General features: G+C 53.4%; 3 protein-coding genes and 1 non-coding gene across 8 annotated transcripts; 1 reads left to right on the top strand and 3 right to left on the bottom strand.

Moving 5' to 3' along the window:
- Window positions 1-6,220: 6,220 nt before the first annotated feature.
- LOC141570306 (small nucleolar RNA U13) lies at window positions 6,221-6,324 on the bottom strand. Its single transcript, XR_012494311.2, has one exon. It is a non-coding gene; the product is annotated as a small nucleolar RNA U13 (small nucleolar RNA).
- Window positions 6,325-8,011: 1,687 nt separating this feature from the next.
- On the top strand, window positions 8,012-11,493 carry CD63 (CD63 molecule). Of its 3 annotated transcripts, none has more exons than XM_074325596.2 (8): window positions 8,012-8,209; window positions 8,992-9,068; window positions 9,927-10,103; window positions 10,284-10,358; window positions 10,461-10,556; window positions 10,664-10,804; window positions 11,063-11,146; window positions 11,333-11,493. In XM_074325596.2, the coding sequence occupies exons 2-8, from the start codon at window positions 9,003-9,005 to the stop codon at window positions 11,396-11,398; spliced, it is 705 nt and encodes a 234-aa protein (XP_074181697.1). In that variant the 5' UTR covers window positions 8,012-8,209; window positions 8,992-9,002; the 3' UTR covers window positions 11,399-11,493. The 3 variants fall into 3 exon arrangements, with proteins under 3 accessions (XP_074181697.1, XP_019597950.2, XP_019597951.2); XM_019742391.3 differs by lacking the exon at window positions 8,012-8,209 and adding an exon at window positions 8,322-8,461; XM_019742392.2 differs by lacking the exon at window positions 8,012-8,209 and adding an exon at window positions 8,415-8,609.
- Window positions 11,494-12,308: 815 nt separating this feature from the next.
- On the bottom strand, window positions 12,309-16,365 carry RDH5 (retinol dehydrogenase 5). 2 transcript variants are annotated; one of them, XM_019742389.3, is made up of 5 exons: window positions 15,705-16,365; window positions 14,775-15,121; window positions 14,347-14,605; window positions 12,916-13,079; window positions 12,309-12,654 (listed from the first exon to the last, which is right to left on the bottom strand). In XM_019742389.3, the coding sequence occupies exons 2-5, from the start codon at window positions 15,082-15,084 to the stop codon at window positions 12,431-12,433; spliced, it is 957 nt and encodes a 318-aa protein (XP_019597948.3). In that variant the 5' UTR covers window positions 15,085-15,121; window positions 15,705-16,365; the 3' UTR covers window positions 12,309-12,430. The 2 variants fall into 2 exon arrangements, with proteins under 2 accessions (XP_019597948.3, XP_019597949.3); XM_019742390.3 differs by having other exon boundaries at window positions 14,775-15,102.
- Window positions 16,366-16,498: 133 nt separating this feature from the next.
- Window positions 16,499-20,192, bottom strand: BLOC1S1 (biogenesis of lysosomal organelles complex 1 subunit 1). 2 transcript variants are annotated; one of them, XM_088799878.1, is made up of 5 exons: window positions 20,011-20,192; window positions 19,216-19,288; window positions 18,810-18,848; window positions 16,975-17,107; window positions 16,499-16,700 (listed from the first exon to the last, which is right to left on the bottom strand). In XM_088799878.1, exons 1-5 carry the CDS (start codon window positions 20,069-20,071, stop codon window positions 16,590-16,592), a joined length of 417 nt encoding a protein of 138 aa, XP_088656004.1. In that variant the 5' UTR covers window positions 20,072-20,192; the 3' UTR covers window positions 16,499-16,589. The 2 variants fall into 2 exon arrangements, with proteins under 2 accessions (XP_088656004.1, XP_019597953.1); XM_019742394.3 differs by lacking the exon at window positions 18,810-18,848 and having other exon boundaries at window positions 20,011-20,188.
- Window positions 20,193-20,933: the final 741 nt, after the last annotated feature.

The following is a 20,933-nucleotide window of genomic DNA, read 5'->3' as shown; positions in this document are numbered from 1 at the left end:
ATAAGGTAATCAGCAGACTGGAAAAGGCAGGAACTTGGGGCCACTGGGGGAGGAATGGGAGGAAGCAGAGGCGAAGACCACTATGCTTATGCTTACAGAGGAGTCTGGATCTGTGGGTTTCGCCATACTTTTGTATGGGGTCTGCAGAGTCTTAGAAGTATGGGAAGGGTCTACTAGTTTTAGGGGTGTGGATGAGAGAGAGGTCTGCCCTCAGATGCCTGAGTTAGAGACGGCAAGTTGCAAAGGGAGAAACCCAGATAAGGGACCAGCCTTAGTCTTCAGGTGTGACACTGGGTACAGCCAGAGGGCAGAGGAGTGCCAAGGTATTAAAATGCTCCTGAAGTGCTTAACTTCTGGCCCTGGAAATCTCTTTCAAGACCTCAGTTTCTCCAGACTTATTTCTTGAGTCTAAAACCTTGGCGGTCAACAGACAAATAACTAATAGATTGAAAATGTTTGAGGGGCACACAATGTTTATTGAATCAGTGGAAGAACATTACTAGTCTTAGGCAGAATAGAGGGACATTGGTTTCCTCTCTGGATTAGAGCCCAAACAATGTCTTAAAGTTAGCTTGATGGAGCACTAGGTGTAAGGGCAGAGTTGGGCTGGGCAGCTGGAATGGAATGAGGGAAGAAACAGGGTCCAGGTGTGAGGAAGGAAGATTGGGTAGGGATTAGGACCATACTGGGGAGCTTTGAAGAAATGATCCATTTCTGTGGAGGATAGGAACTAAGACCGGAGGAGAATGGACAGCTCAAACATCGTAGGTTGAATAGGATAAATAGAGAACTTCTCTCCCCCTAAAATGTGCCCCTATCCTGATGTTTTTCATTTTAGTGAATGACAATCATCCAGGCCAGAAACTTAGACGTAACCTTCATTCTCTTTCTCTTGATCATCTCTGAGTCTTCGTATAAGTTGTTTCCTCTTCCTAGAACAACTCCTCCTACCTCCACTCCCCCCACCCCAGTATCTTGGCCAAATTTACTCTTCATTCAGTTCTCAGTATAGATGAAATTTTAGACATGTTTTCTAGGAGTCCAGTCTTGACTCCCAAGTCTACAGTAGATGCTCCTTCTAGCTATATCTGCACCATTCTGTGTGGTATGGAGGTTAGTCACATAGCTTCAAGACTAGAACTAGGCTGGTGACAAGTAGCTGCTGTTCCCCTTTTCTGTGTGAACTTGGCTCTATTTCTCCGATTCCTCATCTGTAAGATGGGGGATAACAACATTATACCTATTCCATAAGGTTATGAGGATGAACTGCCTGACACACAGTTCTAAATGAATTAATTAGTCATTACTATTATTCTAATTTACCACCCTCACACACTGTGAGACCCAAGAAAACAGGAACTTTTTTCACCAAAATATTATTTAGCTGCTTTGAATAAAGAATGAATGAAGCCTGCTGACTGGATCTGGTCAGAGCTGGGTTGGGGAGAGAAAACTGTATTTATGACCCTGAGGAGTTACCTGTATCTGCCAAATACCAGAGAGCAAGAGTCAGGTACGACTTCTACGAGAGAAAGGATGTTCGCCTCCGGTTTCCTCCCCTTTGAGGAACTTAATCCAATGAGTAGGCAAGACTGCCATCTGGTGGTAGAATCTGAAATTTTCGCTTTTTGGCGGTGGGACTAAAACCCCCTTTTTTGTTTTCTTTTTGTTTTACATCGCATATTTTCACTTTAGCTTTCTAATCCAAGAAGTTCTATAGCATAATGCATTAAGCCTTGTTCCTCTCTCCAACCTCTCCTAGATCTTGCCTCCTTCCTAGAGTTCCCTCAGGCTTGGAAACTGTTGGGTTTCCCTGAGTTGCAGGAACTAATCCCTGGGAAGTCTCTTTCAGGAACTTCAGACATCCAGCTGCCCTAGACTCAGTCCCGAGGAGGGGGGCCGCGCTCGCTTTATGAAAAAGGAGTTGGGAGAGATCCGAGCATGTCGATTTTTCCTCATCCCCATACACGCTAACCAGGGTTTGGGGCCCCGCCCACTGTCCTGGTCTCCCTGGCAACTTCTTGCCGAGGTGCCCCTCTCCCTGAGTTACCCAAGCAACCTTCAGGCCCGCCTCCTTCAAGGTCCTGACTGATTCACAGCAAATGTGGGTAGGCGCCTAGGCGAGTCATTGAGGTTTGAAGGGCGTGAGCTGCCGGGAAGAGAAGCAGGAGTGTTTCAGCGGGAGGAAATGAAGTTTCAGGAGCTGCTGGAGGAAAGAGGGGCTTGTGTAGTCTCCGGTAAAGGGTCCGTTACATCCTCAGGAAGAGGAACTGCAGGTCCTGCGAGCCAGTTACCAGAGATCAGGCCAGAGACGCCTGGGCCACTCTCAGAGCCGACCGCAGAACGGGGAACCACTGTGAGGAGAAGAGACTCCTGCTGTCCTGCACCCCTACCACACGGGTCACCCCCTACACCCAAACTGCTTTGTTCATCAGAGCTCGGCTCAATGGGGAGTAATTCAGGATCCCTACTTCTATCTCTTCTCGATTTTTCCTCCTAAAGTCCCCATTTTTAGGGTCAGTGGACTCATTCTCAGACAAGGCAGGAAGGGATGGGCTGGGTCACTGAGAAGCAGCTGAGGGGAGGAGGCCTTCCCTGTAAGGCTTGCTTCTCCCTGCCAGCATGAACCTCTGGGAATGTGGTGTGTGGGGAAGCTATTCTGGGCTGGAGGTGGTCTGTTGGTGGATGGACCCCTCCCAGATCTCTGCCCACAAACCCTAACACCCCCTCTCCCTGAGAGGACCTCACTGTGTAATTACCATCCTCTCCCAGTCAAGTTCTAAACCCTATAATCATCCTGCCTGGATCCACCCTGTTTAACCTCTTTAACCCCAAGGCCCACTAAGAGAAGTTGGAGGTTTGGAGGAGAGAGCCAGTTTGTGTTTGGGGGAGACGGTGTAGAGTGGGGTACTCTGATAATTGTTTGGAGTCACACCTTTCTTTGCCTCTGATCTTCCGGAAGACACTCCCCACCCCATCACTTTCCCCTTATCCTCTTAGGGCAGGCCCAGCCCTCCAACTCTTTCCCACCTTCACTCTCCATCTCCCCAGGCCTCCCTACCTCTACCTGTCTTTCTCACCTATTACTCCCTCTCCAGGCCCCTGCTGGGTGCTGAGGGCAGCTGGTCAAAACTGTCCCCATTGCCCAGCTATGTTGGCAGGAGGCACCACTATTCCATCTGCTGGTCAAGAAAGGGAGGGTTGTGAGAGCAATGTCTGCTTCTGCAGGGACTTCAAAATGCTGTCAGATGAGCTGACCCCACAGGTGACAAAGCATGACCTAGGCTGCCAGGTGAGGGGAGCTGGTGGATAGCAGAGGGCAACTGGAGGCAGGAATGTTCAGAGGGAATCTAATCTCCAGGAGAGAGCACAGGGCAGTGAAGGTCAAGGTTGTGTCAGATGAGGGTGTGTGTGTGTGTGTGTGTGTGTGTGTAGCAATGGTGTGTGAACAAACCAGAATATCTGGCTGGGGTCTGGGAATGGGAATGGGAACCAGAAATTAGAAATGTGAGGGCAGGACAATCTGGTCTGGGCTTTGCCTGGGGGTGCCAGTGACCCCCCACCCATTCAAACCCTGCTTCATCTCCTCAGCCCTAGTTCCTGGAGCTGCAAGATCATATTCACGGGGAGGAGTCCCACAGCTGAGAAGAGCTTGAGTGAATGCCCCCAAGGCAGTGCCCTGCTGCACACCCTCCCTGAGTCTGTGCTGCATGGCTCCCAGCTCCAGGGCTTCTCTGTGTCATAGCCCCCACCACGCTGCATTTTTCTGTCTGTGCCTACAGATTGTAATCACCTCAAAGGCAGGGCCGTGTCTTACTCATCTCCATATATAGTCCCGGTATCTGGCATGTTTAGGCTTTCAGTAAATGGATGGATGGATGGATGAATGAATGAATGAACAAGTGAATGAATTCTTCCTCAGCCCCTGCCTAGGCCTCTTGGCCTCTCAGTCCCAAGGAACAGAAACCCGAGGTAACTACCCTGCCCCAGCATTGCCTCTCTCATTTCTCCCATGTTTATCTGTGCTCCATCTCAGGAGAAACCTTAGTTGTGCGGGTCTGGGGCTCTCAGTGGAGACCGTTGCACTCATCAACCACTCCTGGACCAGAACTGCACAACAGCCAAGCTCCTGGTGCAGGTGGTACACTAGGACGCTACAGGCTGTAGATGCCTGCCCTGCCCACCCACCAGCTGGGCATCTGGATTGATCCCACTGGTAATTAGTGACACTGGCTGGGAGGAGGCTGGGCTAGGAGCCAGGCAAGGGTGGTGAGAAAGAGCGGCCAGAAGTCAATGGCTGGAGGCACAAGGAGTAGAGAAAGGAACAGGGCAAGAAGGGAGGCGGAGCACTGAGGATGGAGCCTGGCAGTGGGGGGCGGGACAGGGTAGGGCTGGAATAGGAGCTCAGCGTTGGGGCTTGAACTGGGACTCTCAGCTCAGGCAGAGGTGGGAAGCAGGGAACAAAGGAGGCTGGATTGTCCTTCTCAGCCCTTTTCTCGGCCACCTTTAGTGGGGTGGAATCCAGGTTTTTCTCAAAGCAAAGTCACTTTAACGTCCATAAACTTAAAAACGGGATATGAGAAAGCCTTGATTATTCTCAAGGTAACAAAACTGATCCCCTTCATTTCTTCTGTTATCTTCACAACCGTCCTGTGAGGTGAGGAAGGGAGTAGCTGTCCTCCTGCCTGCCTGCCTGCCTGCCTGGGAGGCAGCTGAGGCTCAGGGACAGTGAGAGTTTACCAAAGTCACCCCACTTACACATGTGTGCATGAGGAGCAGAGCCTGTCTCGCACCAGGGCTTCTGACGTCAGGGTGCTTCTTGCTGGTGGTGGGTATGGTGCACCCAGCACTAAAGTTTGTGTGTCAAGACCCTCGTTCTTACCTGCAGGTTGCCCCTGAGTGAGTGGCTTCATTATTTCAAGTCTGACTTTCTTTGAAGCAAGGATGTAAGGTGACTTTGGCAATGCTGATGTTCTCTTGGGTACCATGGTGCGGTGACCTAGCCTTGCCCCGACAGCTGGGGGAATCAGAGCTGCTGTTACAGTGACTATATCAACCAGTAGCTGAGTGCTGCTGTCTCCACAGAGCCAATGTGTGGTATCTTCTTGGGGCTGCGCTCAGCCCTGGTGCTCATTGGGTCTATCACTGGCCGTCTGAGGAGCCCATGCTGGGGTGGTCCCTGAGCCTTTCTACCAGTAGGACCCATAGAACCACAGATTTTGATGTAAACCTGCTGTCTGGGGGCTACCATCAAGCACCCATGCTCCCTCATATCCAAAACGGGACTCTAGATTTAAACTTCAGGCCCCCAATTCAGACCCAACTTTTTGACATTAAGTTCCAGCCACCACCCTTCCTCCCCTCCCCAGTGAGATGGCTGCAATGCTGATGCATCCTTCGTTTCCTTTCTCCCATCCCCGTCTCTTCTTCCTTCTCCCCACCCCTCTCCCTTATGTGTGGTTTCCCCTCTCATATCCCCCAACCTTTTCCCTGTATTGCACCCTCCTTTATTCTCTCCTCTACCTCCTCACATCTCTCCCAACTTTCCTCAACCCTCCTCTTTCTTTCTCTTTTCTCCTCTGCTTCTCCATATCTTATTTCTTTTCCATGCTCCTGCCTCTGCAGGTGGCAGTTCTGAGTTCCCCTGGGCCTCTCCTACCAGGGCATCTGCTTCTCATCTCTGAGTTGGCCTCCTCCCAGTGGGACCCAGGCAGAGGACCCAAGGGCCCTGCTGAGTGGAGGGGAGAAGGCGTCTGGGCTCCCTGTATGGTTGTGGGCTTTACGAGGTCTCGGGCACTGGTTGCAAGCTGCTGTGCATTGCATTGGGTCAGGCCGATGCCTATGTGCTCTCCGATGGCACTACCTCACCTCCTTCACTTGGGACACCAGTGGCCACCATGTCCTGCTTCTGGCCCTGGGTGAAGTTATGGTGGAGCTGGGGCAGCCTGGCTTTGCTTTGTGGGGAGGGGCAAGGGTACCCCTCTGTGTCATCTGGGTCTCTTCCCACTTCCTCTCCTCCTCCCACAGGTAAGCAGTCACCCAGTCAGTCCTTTGATTTGCCTCTGAAATGCCGCTCAGAGTTCTCTCCTTTCAGTGGTTCCAGCCTTCACTAGCTCTTTGATGGACGTTGGCAGTGATGTCCCAGCTATTTTCCTTTCCAGGCCACCTGACACCCATTCCTACTCATTTCTTTTTTTTCTTTTCTTTTTTCTTTTTTTTACGACAGACGGGTAATGTGCCCATGTCCTAACAAGGTTTGAGGGAGGCACATCTCACACAAAAGTGTGAACACGCAATCATCACACTTATGAACTACCAGAGGATCCTACTCATTTCAAAGTCGGCCCAGTACTACTTTCGAGAGAGATAATTCACTCTCTCGAAACTTCCCAACACTCCCATTGCCTTTAGAACATTCCTAACACAGCCTTCTACGTTCCTAACAGTTCTGTCCCCTAAACTGTCTTCCTTGTGTTTTCATCTAGTGTTTTGTGAAGTACTCCAAAACAAATAAGATGTATTTCTCCCTTTAACATTTTAGTATGAATCGTTAAAAAATAGAGTAATTTTCTTACATATTCATACCATCATCATAGCTAACAAAAATATTTTCTCATGTCTAATTCTCAGTCCATATTCAAATTTGCCCAGTTGTTCCCAAAATATCTTTCAGGTGGTTTGATTGAATCAAAGACCAAGCATTATACTTGGTTGTTACGTGTCTAAAGTTTCTTAATCTTGACTTTAGACCACCTTCCCTCCCGTCTATCTTTTACCACCACATCCTTCCTGAGCCTTTTGAACCACCCACTCCTATCCTGCCATGGACTTTAAAACTACTCCTTTTTTACACTTGGCCCTTTCCTTGTCCTTGGAACTGAGAGCTTGCCCCTTTATTCTCTAAAGTCACCTCAGAGAGCACCACCCACTTCCGTGAAATCCTTTCTTTTCTTTTTTCCTCCCTGGGCTGAGGTACCACTTGTCCCTCCCTCTGGGTTCATCCAGCTGCCACCAGATGTTTCTGTCTGTTCACAGTGTGGACTTGGTTCTGCCTGCTGGCGGAGGGTAGGGCCACTGACTTCCCTGCTTTGCTGCCCCCTGCCCTGTGCCTACCACATGCCTGGTATCTAGAGGCAATACAATAAAGAAACCTTTGAATACGCCTTTCTCCAGCATCTTCGCTCCTCCTCCACAGCATGCCTCCTAGAATAACTGGGAAGCAAGGTCCGGAATGGGCTTGGTGTGTCTTGCTGGAAGGCTGTGACCCTGGAAATTGGTGCTCAGCACAGCCCAGATCTCCTTCCTTTTGCTCACACAGTTTCTTTCCTTTGTGTACACACACTGAGACTCAGGAAGTGATTCTTGAGGCAGGATTGTAGGAATCTAAAGGGTGGGGTGCAGGCTGGGGGAGGGAGAATGTGCTGGCTGCTTCTGTCCTTGGCCTATGCACACAGCAACTTCTGGGGACCACCACCGCACACAAGGGAGGGAGGCAGCTTGAACCTCTCACCTCCACTTCCAGCCCTCGCCTGGCTTTGCACTCTGGGATGAGAAGGGCTGTCTGCTAGGATGGGGTGGAGAAATCCAGGGAGTATATGTCATGTCTCTCTTAGTGCCCATCCACCACAACAGGCTGATCAAGGAGTGGTGGGAGCACAGACCTTGTCAATCTTCCCACAGAGGGAGGGACCTGACTCTGCTGGATCATAATTGACTGGATGGGATGGCCTGGTGAAGGGTTTTCTCCCCTTCTCAGCCTGCTACTCAGAAGCCCTAGAAAATGGAGAAGAGACTTAACAGAGGGGGACAGAAACACCCCTGTAGAATGTTGGGGGACTCCCAGGGTATGAGGCTGGGAACTTTCTCTGTTTACTCTGGCCACACCCGATCCCAGGGAGCCAACAGCGCCCTCTGCTGTCGGGGAAGGAGAGGGCCTTGAAAAGAGATGGAGCCCGAGGAAGGGAGGGGGCTCTGGTGGAGGACTGGGAGGTCTCTGGCCGACCATCTTGTCACCTTGCCTCAGCTCCGCCACCCGGCCCGGGCACTCATCCCTGCTTTGGCTCTCACACGCCTCCTCCGCTTCCCTGAACCAGAGAGAACCCAGCAGCGCTCCGTCCCACTCTTCTACCCTAGTTGGCACAGGATTGGAGGCGCCATAAGAGACCCAGGCACCCAGAGGTCCTGCTCCTAGTGCTCTCACTCGGCCGGGGTGGGTGCTATCTCCCGGGTCGGGGCCACGTGGCCCTAACCCAGCGCGGGTTCGGCCCTCCCCTCCGCTGGCTGGGTGACTCAGGCCGCAGCTGTTCCCGCGTCACATGAGGGAGGCCGGCGGCCACTCGGCGGGGGAGGGGGCTGGAGGCCTGGGCGGGGCCGCGCGGCGGGCGGGGTCGGAGCCGGGGGGCGCAGCTAGAGAACCCCTGACCGGCGGCGGGAGAGGAGCGCACAGCCTCGAGGAGCCCAGGTGAGGCGCAGGGTTAGGTCCGCTGCGTCGTCGTCGTCGTCGGATCGCCGGCAGCCCCCTCCTCCAGGCTGGCCCCGGCCTCCGAAGACGTGCGGCGCCCCGGGCAGCTCCCAGGCCCTCGCAACTTTGAAAAGTTCCAGAGGCCCGAGTGGGTTGGGGTGCCGGCCGCACCTATTTTTTTGGGGTGGTCAGAGCGTAGGGGAAAGTGACGGGCGGTCGGGCTTGGGCTGAGGACCGTTTTCGGGACTGGTCTGCCGGGGAGGGGTGCTTAACTCTTGGGGCTGGCGGCCGAGAGTCCGCGCCCTCCGATCTGTCCTGGGCCGCGGGGCCGACGAGCTGGTGCGGGCTGCTCGGCGGTCGCCCCCACCCCTTTCGGGCCGAGGAGAAGAGGGGGCTGGGAGACGTAGATCCGGGTGGGCGGGGCCGGGAATGGGGGCCGAGTAGGGAAGGCCTCGAGGGCCGGCAGGGAGCCCGGAAACCGAGAGCCCCCTCGGCGAGTTCTAATCCCCCTACCCTCCCCTCTGCCCCAGGCCCGTCAGCCATGGCGGTGGAAGGAGGAATGAAATGTGTCAAGATCTTGCACTACGTTTTTCTGCTGGCCTTTTGCGTGAGTGGGGAGTGGGGACGATGGGGGCGTGCTGGCAGGGTGTGGGAAGACTTGGCTTCCGATAGCTGAGGGCTGAGGGACCAAGAATGAAGGCAGCTGGAGACCAGATGTGGAAGGAAACCCCGGGGAACAGCTGAAAACTGCACGGCCACCCCCTCCTCCAGCCTTCTGGGACCTCTGAAGCTGATTTGGATGAGAATGGTCAGCCTGAGTGCGCAGCACCCTCAAGCTCCAACCCCTCCTGGCCCTTCCTGTCTGGTGACCCAATCACTTGTGATAGGGGCAGTGGGGCAACCAGCCAACGGCTGATGTTATCTCCGGGCTACAGGGCTACTCTGCCCTCCCCAGCCTCCTTCCTCCTTTGGGGCTCTCCACCTCCTCTTTACTGGCTCTCCACCTCCTCATTCCTCTTCATTCAATCCCTCTTCACCCCTCCCAGCTGCTTGTGGGTGGGGAAGGGCTCTGCGCACCTCAATTTGCTCCTTCCCTGAGAGGCTACCATTCGTCCAGGGAGGGGCACACTATACTTGTCCCCTTTTCCCTGGCCTAGCTGGCTGGAGGAACCCTAATCACAGCTGATGGGGATGGGTTGGGCATGGAAGATGATGAGAGGGCACTTCTGGGAACCCATGAGGCCCACAGGAAGCACTACTCTTGGTTAGGAATATGTGCCCTGGGGTTAAGGCGTTATGGGAACTTCTTTAGGGCAAGGATGGGTCATCCTCCTCCCCCACAGTCAAAAGTTTCCCGGAGGGGTGAGAATCTGTCCTTCCTTGATGGGGTTAAGTCTGTGTCCTGGATGCACCCCAGGGGTGTGGATTGTGGGTCTGGGCTAACCCTGACCCGCCATTCTTGCAGGCCTGTGCAGTGGGACTGATCGCTGTGGGTATAGGGGCCCAGCTCTTCCTGAGTCAGACTATCAACCAGTGGGTCATGTTGCCTGTGGTCATCATCGCAGTGGGTGCCTTCCTCTTCCTGGTAGCCATTGTGGGCTGCTGTGGGGCCTGCAAGGAGAACTACTGTCTTATGATCACGGTGAGTAGGGTGTGGGGCCAGTGTGGGTGCTTGGGACTTCTGGAAAGTCACTTCTGTGGGGGCTCACGAGGGTGGGTGAAGTGAGGAAAATCAGTGTGAGTGTTCCAGAGACTGGCTGGGCCACAGCTGGCCCACCCTTACCCAGACTCCAAACCTGACTCCTGTCCTTTGCTCCTGCAGTTTGTCATCTTCCTATCTCTTATTGTGCTGGTGGAGGTGGCTGCAGCCATTGCTGGCTATGTGTTTAGAGACAAGGTAAGCAGGGAATAAGGGGAGGGCCCTGTGTCAGAGGCCTGGCTGCTCTGGCACCCAGGTGCCCTGAATTCTGACCTCAACAGTGTTCCTCCCTACTCCCAGGTGATGTCAGAATTTAATAAGGGTGTCCGGCAGCAGATGAAGAATTACCCAAAACAGAACCAGACCGATTCGTTCCTGGACAAGATGCAGAAAAAAGTGAGTGGGGTTGCTGGGAGCAGGGGTAATGGGAGAAGGAGATTCTTATCTGTATATTGAAGGTGGAGGTTCACTTCACAACCTCCCCCAAATCTCCTCGCTCCTAGTACGAATGCTGTGGGGCAGCTAACTACACAGACTGGGAGACCATCCCTCTGGAGCCCAAGGGCCGAGTCCCTGATTCCTGCTGCGTCAATGTCACCCAGGGCTGTGGGATTAATTTCAGTGTGAAAGAGATCCATACTGAGGTAGGCAGGAGGCTGAGATGAGGTAGGAGGGGACTTAGGAAAATTGGGAAATGTTTTAAGAGGTGAGAGGAACCAGGAATGGAGGTGGACAGGGTTGGGGCTCTGGGAAGTTGGGGATCAGGGATGGGGAGGGGATATGGAAATGTTAGGGGTGGTGGGGTGAGAGGAACAGAGGGTGGGGGAGAGACAGATGGACCAGGGGAGATGGGTGGGAGGCTCCTGATTGTGTTCTTACCCTTGGTGCCTGCTACCGTTCAGGGCTGTGTGGAGAAGATTGGGGTCTGGCTGAGGCGCAACATTCTGGTGGTGGCTGCAGCAGCCCTGGGCATTGCCTTTATTGAGGTGAGAGGTGCCCTTGGGACTCATTCCAAGGCATCTGGGAAGTAGGGGCAGTGGGCAGGAGGGTGCTGAGCAGGAGGTACGTTCTGGGGTGGGGAGCCCCAGGTATATTTAAGGTCTCTTGGATGGGTTGGGGGTACCTCGCCCTTCTGACTCCTCTCCATACCTCCTCCCTATCTTTCCTTCTAGGTCCTGGGAATTGTCTTTGGCTGCTGCCTTGTGAAAAGTATCCAAAGTGGCTATGAAGTGATGTAGGGGGTCTGGTCTCTTCAGCCCCTCATCTAGAAGAGTGGGGTAGTATATTCCACATTTTTCAATTAAACGGATTATTTTTTCAGACTGAAAAGACAGTCTCAGTTTATCTTAAAGAGTGATACTTTATCCCTTCCCTCCCCTCCATGTTCCTGCCTTCTGGGACTGTGTTCCATTTGCACCTCCGGGACAGGCAGGCCTATTTTGGGGGGTGTTGGCAAAAGGGGATTTTGCTGAAGGCCTTGGTTGGGCTGACAGTGGAAGCAGGGATTGGGAAGAGGTTGTGGCCCTCTGCCCTCCCTGCCTCCTACTCCTGTGCTGCCAGGCTCAGTGCTGCAACATTCATGAAGCCATCTGCAAAAGTCAAAAGGATTCCCCACAAAGGTTCTACTTGGGAGAGACCAGCCCACTATGTACCATCTGCTCCCTGGCCTTCTGTTCACCTCTGAGAGCCCAGCAACTCCCTCCCCCACCCAGGGGCCTAGCTCCTTTCTGGATGGTGATTAGTTGCTTTGACACCTATGTGGCCAGTGTCCATCCTTCTTGACTAAGATTAGATAACAGAATGTAAGTGGGTACTGCCTTTTTCCCCATGGAAACCACTAAGCCTGGCTCTGACCCTTCCTCACCACCTCCCCTCACCCCCCCAAGAAAAATATATAACTGCTATTCCCACTCCAGACAATGAATTGCAGCATTACTCCATGTAGAAAATAAAGATGTCCAGTAATGCCCTCTGGTGGCCATTCCTTTAGGTGCAGCTTCAAAGATCACCTGGATATGCAAGACGGCCACCTTGTGCCCCGCAGTGGGTGCTAGTTTAGCAGGCACTAAACAGGCCAGAGACCCTGGGCAATAAGGCAGCCTAGGGTAGTTAGCACTCAAATCGAGCACCTTCATCTTTGCCCACCTGTTTGTTTTTTCTAAACAGTACACATTTATTGATTGTCTATTTTATGCCAGGTACCAGGCAGTACCAGGGTGGGGATACATAAAGTTCTTGCACTTGAACAATCTCTTGCTGGAAGGCTGGATTCAATAGACTGCCTGAGCAGGCTTGGGGAGGACCCAGGTGAGCACAGCATCCACCAAGCTGGCTGGCAGGTAGGAGGCTGGCAGCCAGAGCAGCTTGGCATCCCAGCCTGGGCTGTAGCGGGTTCTGGGGTGACGAGCAGTCAGGGCATGCTCCAGGCACCTGCTCACCTTGGTTAGGTCCGGGTCACAGAGCAGGTTCATGACACGCTGCTGTACTTTTAGGTCTGCAGCCCAGTGGGTGGTTATAATTAGTGTCCCTGTCCCACTCCAGCCCATCTCAGGCCCTCTTGTGGGTCCTGGGGCTTGTTCCCCAGTGGAGATGAGAGGAATCCTTAGTCCCATGCCCAGTTTGGGGAGTGGGCAGGCTCCACATGGCCTGGGTGGCATCCCACTCATCCTTACCCCCTTCCTGACTTCCCTGCCCACCTCCTCCCAGCAGGCTGGTGCAGGACTGACCCTTCTGGCATACGGGCCCAGCTACTTACACTTGGTGAGGAAGTCCTCCCCATAGTGGGCCTGAGTGGCTGGAGGCAGCCGTGCCCAGCAGGCCTGCAGGGCATCCTCTAAACTCTCCAGATTTGTCACAGGGGTTTGGAAGAAGCCAGGCTCCACGATGGAGACTCGTATCCCAAAAGGAGCCACATCCCGCCTGGAGGGAGGCAGAGAGAAGTTCCTGGGTTCTTGCCCTCATAAGGAGGGGACGTTCAGGCACATGGATGGGGGCTAAGATGGGAAAGTAATCACAGACCAGGGACGGGGGTCCTGACAGTAAGGGATATCCCTGCTGTCCTGGAATGAGCGGCAAGTGAAAGACAGGAATGGAGGTATTTTTGACATTTGTTTTCCTTTGTATTTTTTTCTATGACCTAGAACAGGTCAGCGAACTTCTTAAAAGGCCAGACAGTAAATATTTTTGGTACTGCAGGCCTAAAAATTAGTGATATATAGATACTTCTATAACAATAAAAAAATGTAAAAACCATTATTACCTAGTAGGCAGCTGGCCCATCTGGCCTGAGAACCAGTTTGCCAACTCCATTCCCTAGCTCCCAAGTGGAAGAACCCCATTCCCTAGCTCCCAAACACAAGGAGTCCTGAGTGCTGGATATGAAGGGTGTAGATTGGTATTTGTTGGAGGAAAGTGGGGATACATCTAACCACCCCGGCACAGATGCAGAAATCCAAGTATAAAGTATGTGTTCCATGTTGCCGATTGGAAAATTAAAAGACTGAGAGATAGGGACAAAAGTCAATATTGAAATTATTTGCTGAGTGATGGTGACAAAGGCAGGCTTCCTTCAGAAGGTTGGCTTAGCTTAGAGGACTCATAATTCTGCTCAAAATTCAGGCCCTGCTTCTGTGTCATCCTCATCAAGTCTCCACTGTGCTCTCAAGGGACTTCAAGTGTTCTTGTCTAAAGATAAGGGGCAGAAGGACAGAGTGACCAGGCTCTGTAGGAGAGCAGACAGTCCTACTGTGGCCTTGGGTAAGTTATGTTACTCTAAGGGTATTAATACCTCCCCTTAGAGGGTTGCTGGGAGAATTAATGAGAAAATATTATGTAAAGGTACCAGCTCATCATAATAGTTAATAACAACACTAATAATAATGATAGGCTTTTGGGGGCATTTTCTACATGCCAGGCACTGTTGAGGCCTTACCTGTACCTCATTTCACTCACAACACCCATGAGGCAGGTCTTCTCATCTTGATTTAACAGACAAGGAACAAATGGGGGTAAAAAGAACTAACTTTTAAGGTCACAAATCTCGCATGAGAGGCTTGTATTTGAGCCCATGAAGTCGAGCCCTAAACTGTCACCTCTGAAGAATGCCACTACTTGTGTTTTAATCATCTCTGCAAGGCAGACACTAATCCCAGACCTTCGGGCTGGGAGCCAGGGCCCTGCCCCTCACCTCAGGCTGTCTGAGAAGGCCTCCAGGCCAAATTTAGAGACACAGTAGCCACCACCATTGGCTGCTAGGCGACCCAGCACGCTGGTGATGTTGATCACCCGGCCCCGGGCCTGCTGCAGTAGGGGTAGCAAAGCAAGGGTGACCCCGATGGGACCCAGTGTGTTCACATTCAGCACCCGATGGAAGTCATCCCGGGTCAGCCATGGCGTGGGCCCAATGATGCCAGCCACACCAGCATTATTCACCAGACCAAAAAGCCCTGTGGGGAGGTGAGACAGACACTGAGTGTAGTGGGGCATTCCCATGGCCCCTCTCCTTCCTGGGGGGACCTGAGCACTGCTCCTCCCCCTCAGAGTCCCTCTGGCTTCCCACAGCACCTGCGAGTGAACACCCTACACCATGTCCCCCGTGGCCCCAGCCATACTCACCCATTTCCCCAACACGTGCTTCCACCCACTTGGCTGCCCGCTGAATACTCTGGGGATCAGTGACATCCAGCAGGGTGGTATGGAGGCGGGAGGAGGCCACCCGCTGTAGGTCCTCTGCCCCTGAGGGGGTCAGGCAGCTGGCCAGGACTTGGAAACCTCTCTGGTCCAGTCTCAGTGCCAGAAGCCGCCCGAAGCCTGAGTCACAGCCGGTGATGAAGACGAAGGCCTCACTCGGGGGCAGGCTCTGACGGTTCCTGAGCAACCACAGCACTGCCCAGAGCAAGGCTCCGAGCAGCAGAGGCAGCCACATGGCCTCAGCCCAAGTGACCTGCAGGTGGCAGCCGAGGCTGGGCAGCAAAACTTGTCTAGTTTACTCCAGTCCCCAAGACCTTGCCCCTAATATCCTCCCCATCTGAAAGTCTCTGGTCCCAGCATTTTGAGAAATTATCTGCTTGGCAGACAAATGGCAAATTATGCCTCATCTAGGCAAAGCAAGGATCGGGGCTGGCCATGTATTTGCGGCTAACTTAACGAAAACCAGCTGAGCTGGGTCCCGTGTGCAGCCCTGCTGCACAGCAGCAGGAGGACCTTCTTATTTGTCGTCACCTCTTCTCTCCTGCTAAACCAGGGACATCTGAACTCTGAATGTAAGCTGGGCCTTGTTTTAGGAAACACATACATGCAGAGTCCTGCATTTCATTCCTGGTGGCCCCAAACTTACTGTGTAATGGTGACCATCTCACTGAGTCTCTGAACCTGTTTTTTCATCTGCCAAGTAGAACTAACACCCACCATGCCCACGGGGGAATTGTGGAGGATCAAAGGGGGAGAATGTGTGAGGAAGCACCTTAAAAGCTTAAAGCTTTGAGTTATCAATACATGTAATATCTTGCAAGTCTTCTGCACCCCAGCTCCCAGTACCCTGCTTACCTCCTCTAGGGAAAGCTAGCAGGTATTACAACGCCGGAAGCTTCTTCTTTTGCTTTGTTTGAGAGACTTTGCTCCCAGTCTTCCCAGGCTACAGCTAAGGCCGAAGTCCGCAGCGGTGGACTGGGTGCCAGAAGTATTAAGTGCACGTGGGCTGTACTGGGGAGGGCGAGGAGGAGGGGCCAGGGAAGCTGGAGCCCGCCAGCTCAAGCCAGGGCTTGGCACAGGCCAGGCATGCCCAGACCCCCTTCTGGGCTAACTTTTCCAGTCAATGTTTCTGACCACCTCTGTCATGGATTCCCAGGAGGAGGGATATGTCAAGGATGACAGCTGCCCCTCTCTGTTGGTGACCTTGTACCTGCCATTCCTCCCCCTTCCCAGCCCCGAAGTGTCCCCACATGCGAGTTAATCTCCCACCTGGCCCAGACTCATGACACTGCTTAGCACCAGGCCGGGAGAGGCCATAAGCACGTGGAGAGGCAGATTGCCAGAACCGGGATCAGACCCACTCCCTGTCTTATTTCTCTGCAGGAAACTGAAGTCCTGAGTTAGGAAGCTTGGGGCAGGGCCCACGGGGACCTTCTCTGGGGCTGTGTGGGAACTTTCCCCCTCTGGTTACTCAACAGACACCTGCACCAGGCCAGAGGAGGAAAAGAGAGTTGGGATGTAAGAGGAAGCTAGTTTCACTCTCTACCCAAAAGGTGCCCGTCCGTTAGGGAAACAGTTTTTGACCTTTCCACTCCCCTCCCACCCCATCAGGCTGAGCTAGTAGCTCCTGAAAAGGTACCACAGAGAAATGGAAGCTTGTGTTTTATTCGTGGGCTGTCAGCCCCACTTCTGCCCCATGGGGAGGTAGGAAGAGCAGGGTAGAGGGGGATGGCAGAGGGGCTAAGATGGGGCCGACTGCAGCTGTCCTTTGTAGACGTATTCCAGGGCGGTGGCAATGGTGCGCATGTCCAGCTCGATGCTGCGAGCCCAGTTCTCCACATCCCCGATTTCCTAGGAAGGGGCGGGGGTGGGAATCCACAAATCAGGCTGGGTAGAGTGTGGCTTGGGGAATGAATGGGGGCACTTTCCACCTGTCTCCTACAAAGGCCTGTACTTGGACCCACCAACTACCTTTACCTTTTTCTAGCTTTTCTGACACTGGGGCCATAGATGGGGCTTCTGGGATCACCCCTACTTCCTCCTTTACCCCAGGCCTGAGGTGACTCACTGGAGGTATTCAGTGGGGGCCCAGGATGGGGCTGGTGATGTAGGGAGTGTGGCCCACCTTGAGTGCCTGGTTGAAGTTCTCCACCATCCCGATCCATTGGCCAGTCTGCTTGGCGAACTGGGCGGCCTGCACCTGCAGGGTCTTCACCTCATGGTCCAGTTTTCTCTGGTTCATGTAGGCTTGGGCCACACTAAAGGTTGGAGGAAGGAGGAGAGCAACTCATCCACCTGGTAGGAGTGGTCTCTAGGACTAATACACCACTGCAAGAGTAGGGGGCCAGCCAGGAGTCAGGCTGGGCAAAACCTCATGATTTTGGCCATTCTGGGATAGGATACAAAGGACACTAGTATGTGCAAATGAAGCCAGCTCCTTTTTCCCATTCCCAGGATTCCCAGGAGAGCCTCGCTGGGAGCTGACGAGAAACATACCATCCCCTACCCCCAAAAGGAGTTCCTGAAGCTGGGTGGGGGCAGGGAGGGCTAACCTGGGTGGGGGGATATGCCTGAAGAAGCTGGGAAGGAAAAGAGGGCACAGGGAAGCTGGGAAAATCCAGCAACAGGGAGGGACACATCTGGCAGTGATTGGAAGCCCAGAGATCTGTGCAAGTAGTTGGGAAGGGAACTTGGGCCACTCCCTGAATCTGGGGTGGGATGGGAGAGCAACCCCCTCCCCAGGAACTCAGGGAAGAGAGAAGATCTCCCAGGGGCTGCTTCTTGGCTCTCAGTCTCTCTTCCAACCCTTCTCCTTTCGCCCACACAGATGAATGAAAACACATGCACACTTTCTACTTTTCTTCTGCTCTATGTAATAGCTTTTCTCCTCAACCAAGGTGCTGGCTGCAGTTACCATTACTGCCAAGATGTTGGTATCACCAACTCTCTGCCTGCCCTCATTCCCCCACAACCCTCCTGCAATAACTGCATAATAATTGTGCAATAACTGTTTTCTCTTATTGGCTGGTGAATCTTTCACTTCCCACCCCAAAGCTCTAGGTCAGCTGGGATACTCCACATCCGGTGCCCCCACCCACTGGAATCTGTGGGGGCTGGAGGGGGCACGGGGTTGGTGGGGTGGAGAGAGTGGGAAGGACACCTGACAGGGGCTGGGATAGACGAAGCCTTTGTGTTCCTTTCCGGGGAATGAGAGGAGCCGTAGGCAGCAACACAAAACCCTTTCTAATCTGGCTTTGGCTTAGCTGCCCTCTAGACTGAAAGTGAGGGTGGCCCTTAGCAAAGGAAGAGGAGAGGGAGAAGCCAGGGCTAACCTCACAGCAGAGCCCAGGAGGCACCAATGTGGGAAGGAGGAAAGGGGGTAGACCCTGTCCCTTCTCTTTAGGGACAGCTGGGCCACACTAAGAGGTGGTGTAGAAGCTGAAACAGAGCAGGGGGCTCCCAATGCTTCAAGATTTCCCTTTGAGTTCTTAAAAATCTCAGTTTTTCTTGTTGACCTCCTGCTTTCTCTTATTCACACTGAGTAAAGGGAGAGGTCTGGGGCAGTGGTGGGGGGTAGGGGGAGATCAGAGGCTCCAACATAGCCTTGTCTTCCCCTAATCTTCCCCAGAAATGAGTAATGAAGATGACAGCCCCTGCCTGGCTCAGTTGGGTGACTCAGTCTCTGCCTTCACAACCAAGCTATTCTACTTGCTCTGGGATGAAAGGCATCATACTGCCTCCTTTCTTTCAACAGACGGCCTATCAAATCATCACCTCTGCACTCTTCTGGGTCACTCAGGGTCAAGAGACAATATTCTTTGCTCCTTTTCAAGTCTTTAGTTATTATTGGCATTCTCTTTTAGGACTGGAACAGGGGGTGGTCCCTGGAAACCCAGAAGGAAGGGCAGAGACAGCCTGGCTCTGCTGTAGCTCCTGGCATAGGTTCTGCTTTCACCTCACCAGCTGTGCCATCTCCTTCCTGACAGCTGCTCCCCAGGCCTGCCAGAGGGTGGGAGGTAGAGAAGGAGAGGGTGGTAAGCTGTGGTGAAGGAGGGTGCCCTCCCTCCCACCAAAGTGACAGCTGGACTTGGAGGGGTAAAGGGAAATGGGCAGATGGCATCAAGTTGTGAGCACTAGGGGTTATTGTGGGGAGGGGAAAATCTGGCTGCTTCTCCAACCACTGTGGCTGCTCCTCCCTGCCCAATTTAGGGGTCAGAGCTGACTCAAGCCTCGCTCCATAAACTTGGACTGGGTAGGGAATGAGCGGAACGCCTCACCCCTTCAAGAGCACTCTGCCCTTCGCTAGACCTTGCCAATTCCTAAACTTGGGCAGGGGCAGCTGATGTCCATGGAAAGAGGTTCATACCCCACATTGAGGTGATCCACCAAAGCTTCTGTCAGGCAGGTCGCTGCAGTGATAGCCTCTCGCCTCCTCTTCTCTGGGGGGAGAGGAAAGGAACCGGAATGGCGACTTGGTTTGTTGAGGGGTGGTGCTGAAGGTTCCCAGCCCATTCATTACTATTCTGCTAGTTGCGGGGACACCTCAACTAATCTCAGAGTGCCAGACCTGAAAAGGACTTTGCCAAACACAAAGCAAGCCTCTTCATTTTAGAGGTGAGGAAACTGGTACCCTGAGAGGGGAAGCGACTCGCCAAGGGACGCTAACGAGTTAGTGGCAGTGTCCAGGACTCCAGACTCCCAGGCACTCTTTTCTCACTTTTTTGGCCTAAGGATTGGTAACTTCGGATTCCCAGGCCGGGTTCAGGAAACAAGGGCCCCACGCCTGTTTCAATGATTTCAGGCCTCCAAGAATCCAATCTCTGTAGGGTCCCACACACCCTCCCCCCTTCAGGAACGTCCCTTCCCACTTCCAGGATGAGAGGCTGCCTGGACCAATCGGCACAGTGTTCCGTGAGCGGTGGGCGTTACTAGGGGGCGGCCGAGACCGAGAGTAGGAGGCGTTTGCAGAGGGAGCCGGAGAACTGCTAAAGGGAGTGGAGCCCGTTGGCACGGGAACGGAATTTCCAAAAAAGCCACCTCCCGTCCCCTCCATGCCCGTGCAACTAGCCCTCGCCCTTCCCGGGATCTGGGCCGTTACTCGAGGTCCAGGCTCGGGGTGAGGCTAGGCCGCGGCGCGAGAGAGACCCGATGTTCGGCTCACCCTGCAGCTCCTTGCGTTCATTCTGCTTGGCCTGGTGTTCCTTCAGCAGGCGGGACAACATGGTCGCGTCAGGCTGGGGGCTGGGGTGGGGCGAGCACTCCCGGCCCCCTCCGATTCCGGGAGCTGGGACGCACGCCTCCGCTCCAGCCGGGCCCAGGTCACGTGACTGCAATGTCACGTGAGGCCGAGAACCTCCCCTTTTTGAGACGGTTGGCAGGTAGTGAATATCTTGGCTGGGGAGGGAGAGAATAGTACAGGTTTGGGGACCGGTGAGTTCTTGTCTTTATCGAGGGCTCACTTTTTGGTGAGTGTTGGAAGAAGTTTTCTTTAGCACCCATATTGCAGAGCCCGTTTTTAACATCTCCTTTGGGTCTCAGGCTCCCGGGGCGTGGTGGTAGTGGTGAAGAGGGTTGGTTGCCAGGCTGTCCATCACAGTTTGGTTGTTGAGGGAGCAGAGGCCCCCTGGACTCATTGAAATTCTTTTCCTTCCTCGCCTTTCCCTCCTGGCAGCTCTGGCCGGTTCTCAGTTGATTCTCAGCTCCCTCCCTCTAGGAGGGACCTCTTTCCTTTTTTCTCCAGCCGGCTGAGGTCCCTCAGCGCTGGGTGATCATTGTAGAGAAGCAGCATTTTCGGCCCTTTAAGCGGCCTCCTAGGGAGCTTTGCTAACTTGGCTGGCTATCTGCGGTGTATGTGCAATTCAGTCTCTGTCCTTTTGTGGTCAGGGAATGCGAACCCATTTCAGTCTCAGTAGGAGAGTAAGTGCTGCTGTCAAAGTAAAAGGTAAATTATTTAACACCTCTTTGAACTAAGAAAAATGCTTCTGGGATTAACTCCAGTAAGAAAAAATTATAAACATTATCAACATATTCTTGCCACTGCCACAGTCTCTCTTGGTGCATGTGGGGACAGAGCCAGGAGTGCAG

The sequence above is a fragment of the Rhinolophus sinicus genome, chromosome 1, assembly GCF_057876585.1.
Source record: "Rhinolophus sinicus isolate RSI-liver-muscle chromosome 1, RSI-T2T, whole genome shotgun sequence".
Taxonomy (NCBI): Eukaryota; Metazoa; Chordata; class Mammalia; order Chiroptera; family Rhinolophidae; genus Rhinolophus; species Rhinolophus sinicus.
The sequence above is the reverse complement of the archived record's forward strand: the minus strand, read 5'-3'. Positions and strand labels throughout refer to the sequence as shown.

Coding starts and splice junctions, on each gene's coding strand:
- RDH5 (XM_019742389.3), bottom strand. CDS start 15,084: ATGTGGCTGCCTCTGCTGCTCGGAGCCTTGCTCTGGGCAGTGCTGTGG. Junction 14,606..14,774: donor AGCACGTGTTGGGGAAATGG/GTGAGTATGGCT, acceptor ACCTCCCCACAG/GGCTTTTTGGTCTGGTGAAT. Junction 13,080..14,346: donor GCCTTCTCAGACAGCCTGAG/GTGAGGGGCAGG, acceptor GCCTCCCTCCAG/GCGGGATGTGGCTCCTTTTG.
- BLOC1S1 (XM_088799878.1), bottom strand. CDS start 20,071: ATGTTGTCCCGCCTGCTGAAGGAACACCAGGCCAAGCAGAATGAACGC. Junction 19,289..20,010: donor TGAACGCAAGGAGCTGCAGG/GTGAGCCGAACA, acceptor CTCTCCCCCCAG/AGAAGAGGAGGCGAGAGGCT. Junction 16,701..16,974: donor ACTTCAACCAGGCACTCAAG/GTGGGCCACACT, acceptor GCCCCTTCCTAG/GAAATCGGGGATGTGGAGAA.
- CD63 (XM_074325596.2), top strand. CDS start 9,003: ATGGCGGTGGAAGGAGGAATGAAATGTGTCAAGATCTTGCACTACGTT. Junction 10,359..10,460: donor GCTATGTGTTTAGAGACAAG/GTAAGCAGGGAA, acceptor CCCTACTCCCAG/GTGATGTCAGAATTTAATAA. Junction 11,147..11,332: donor TGGGCATTGCCTTTATTGAG/GTGAGAGGTGCC, acceptor CTTTCCTTCTAG/GTCCTGGGAATTGTCTTTGG.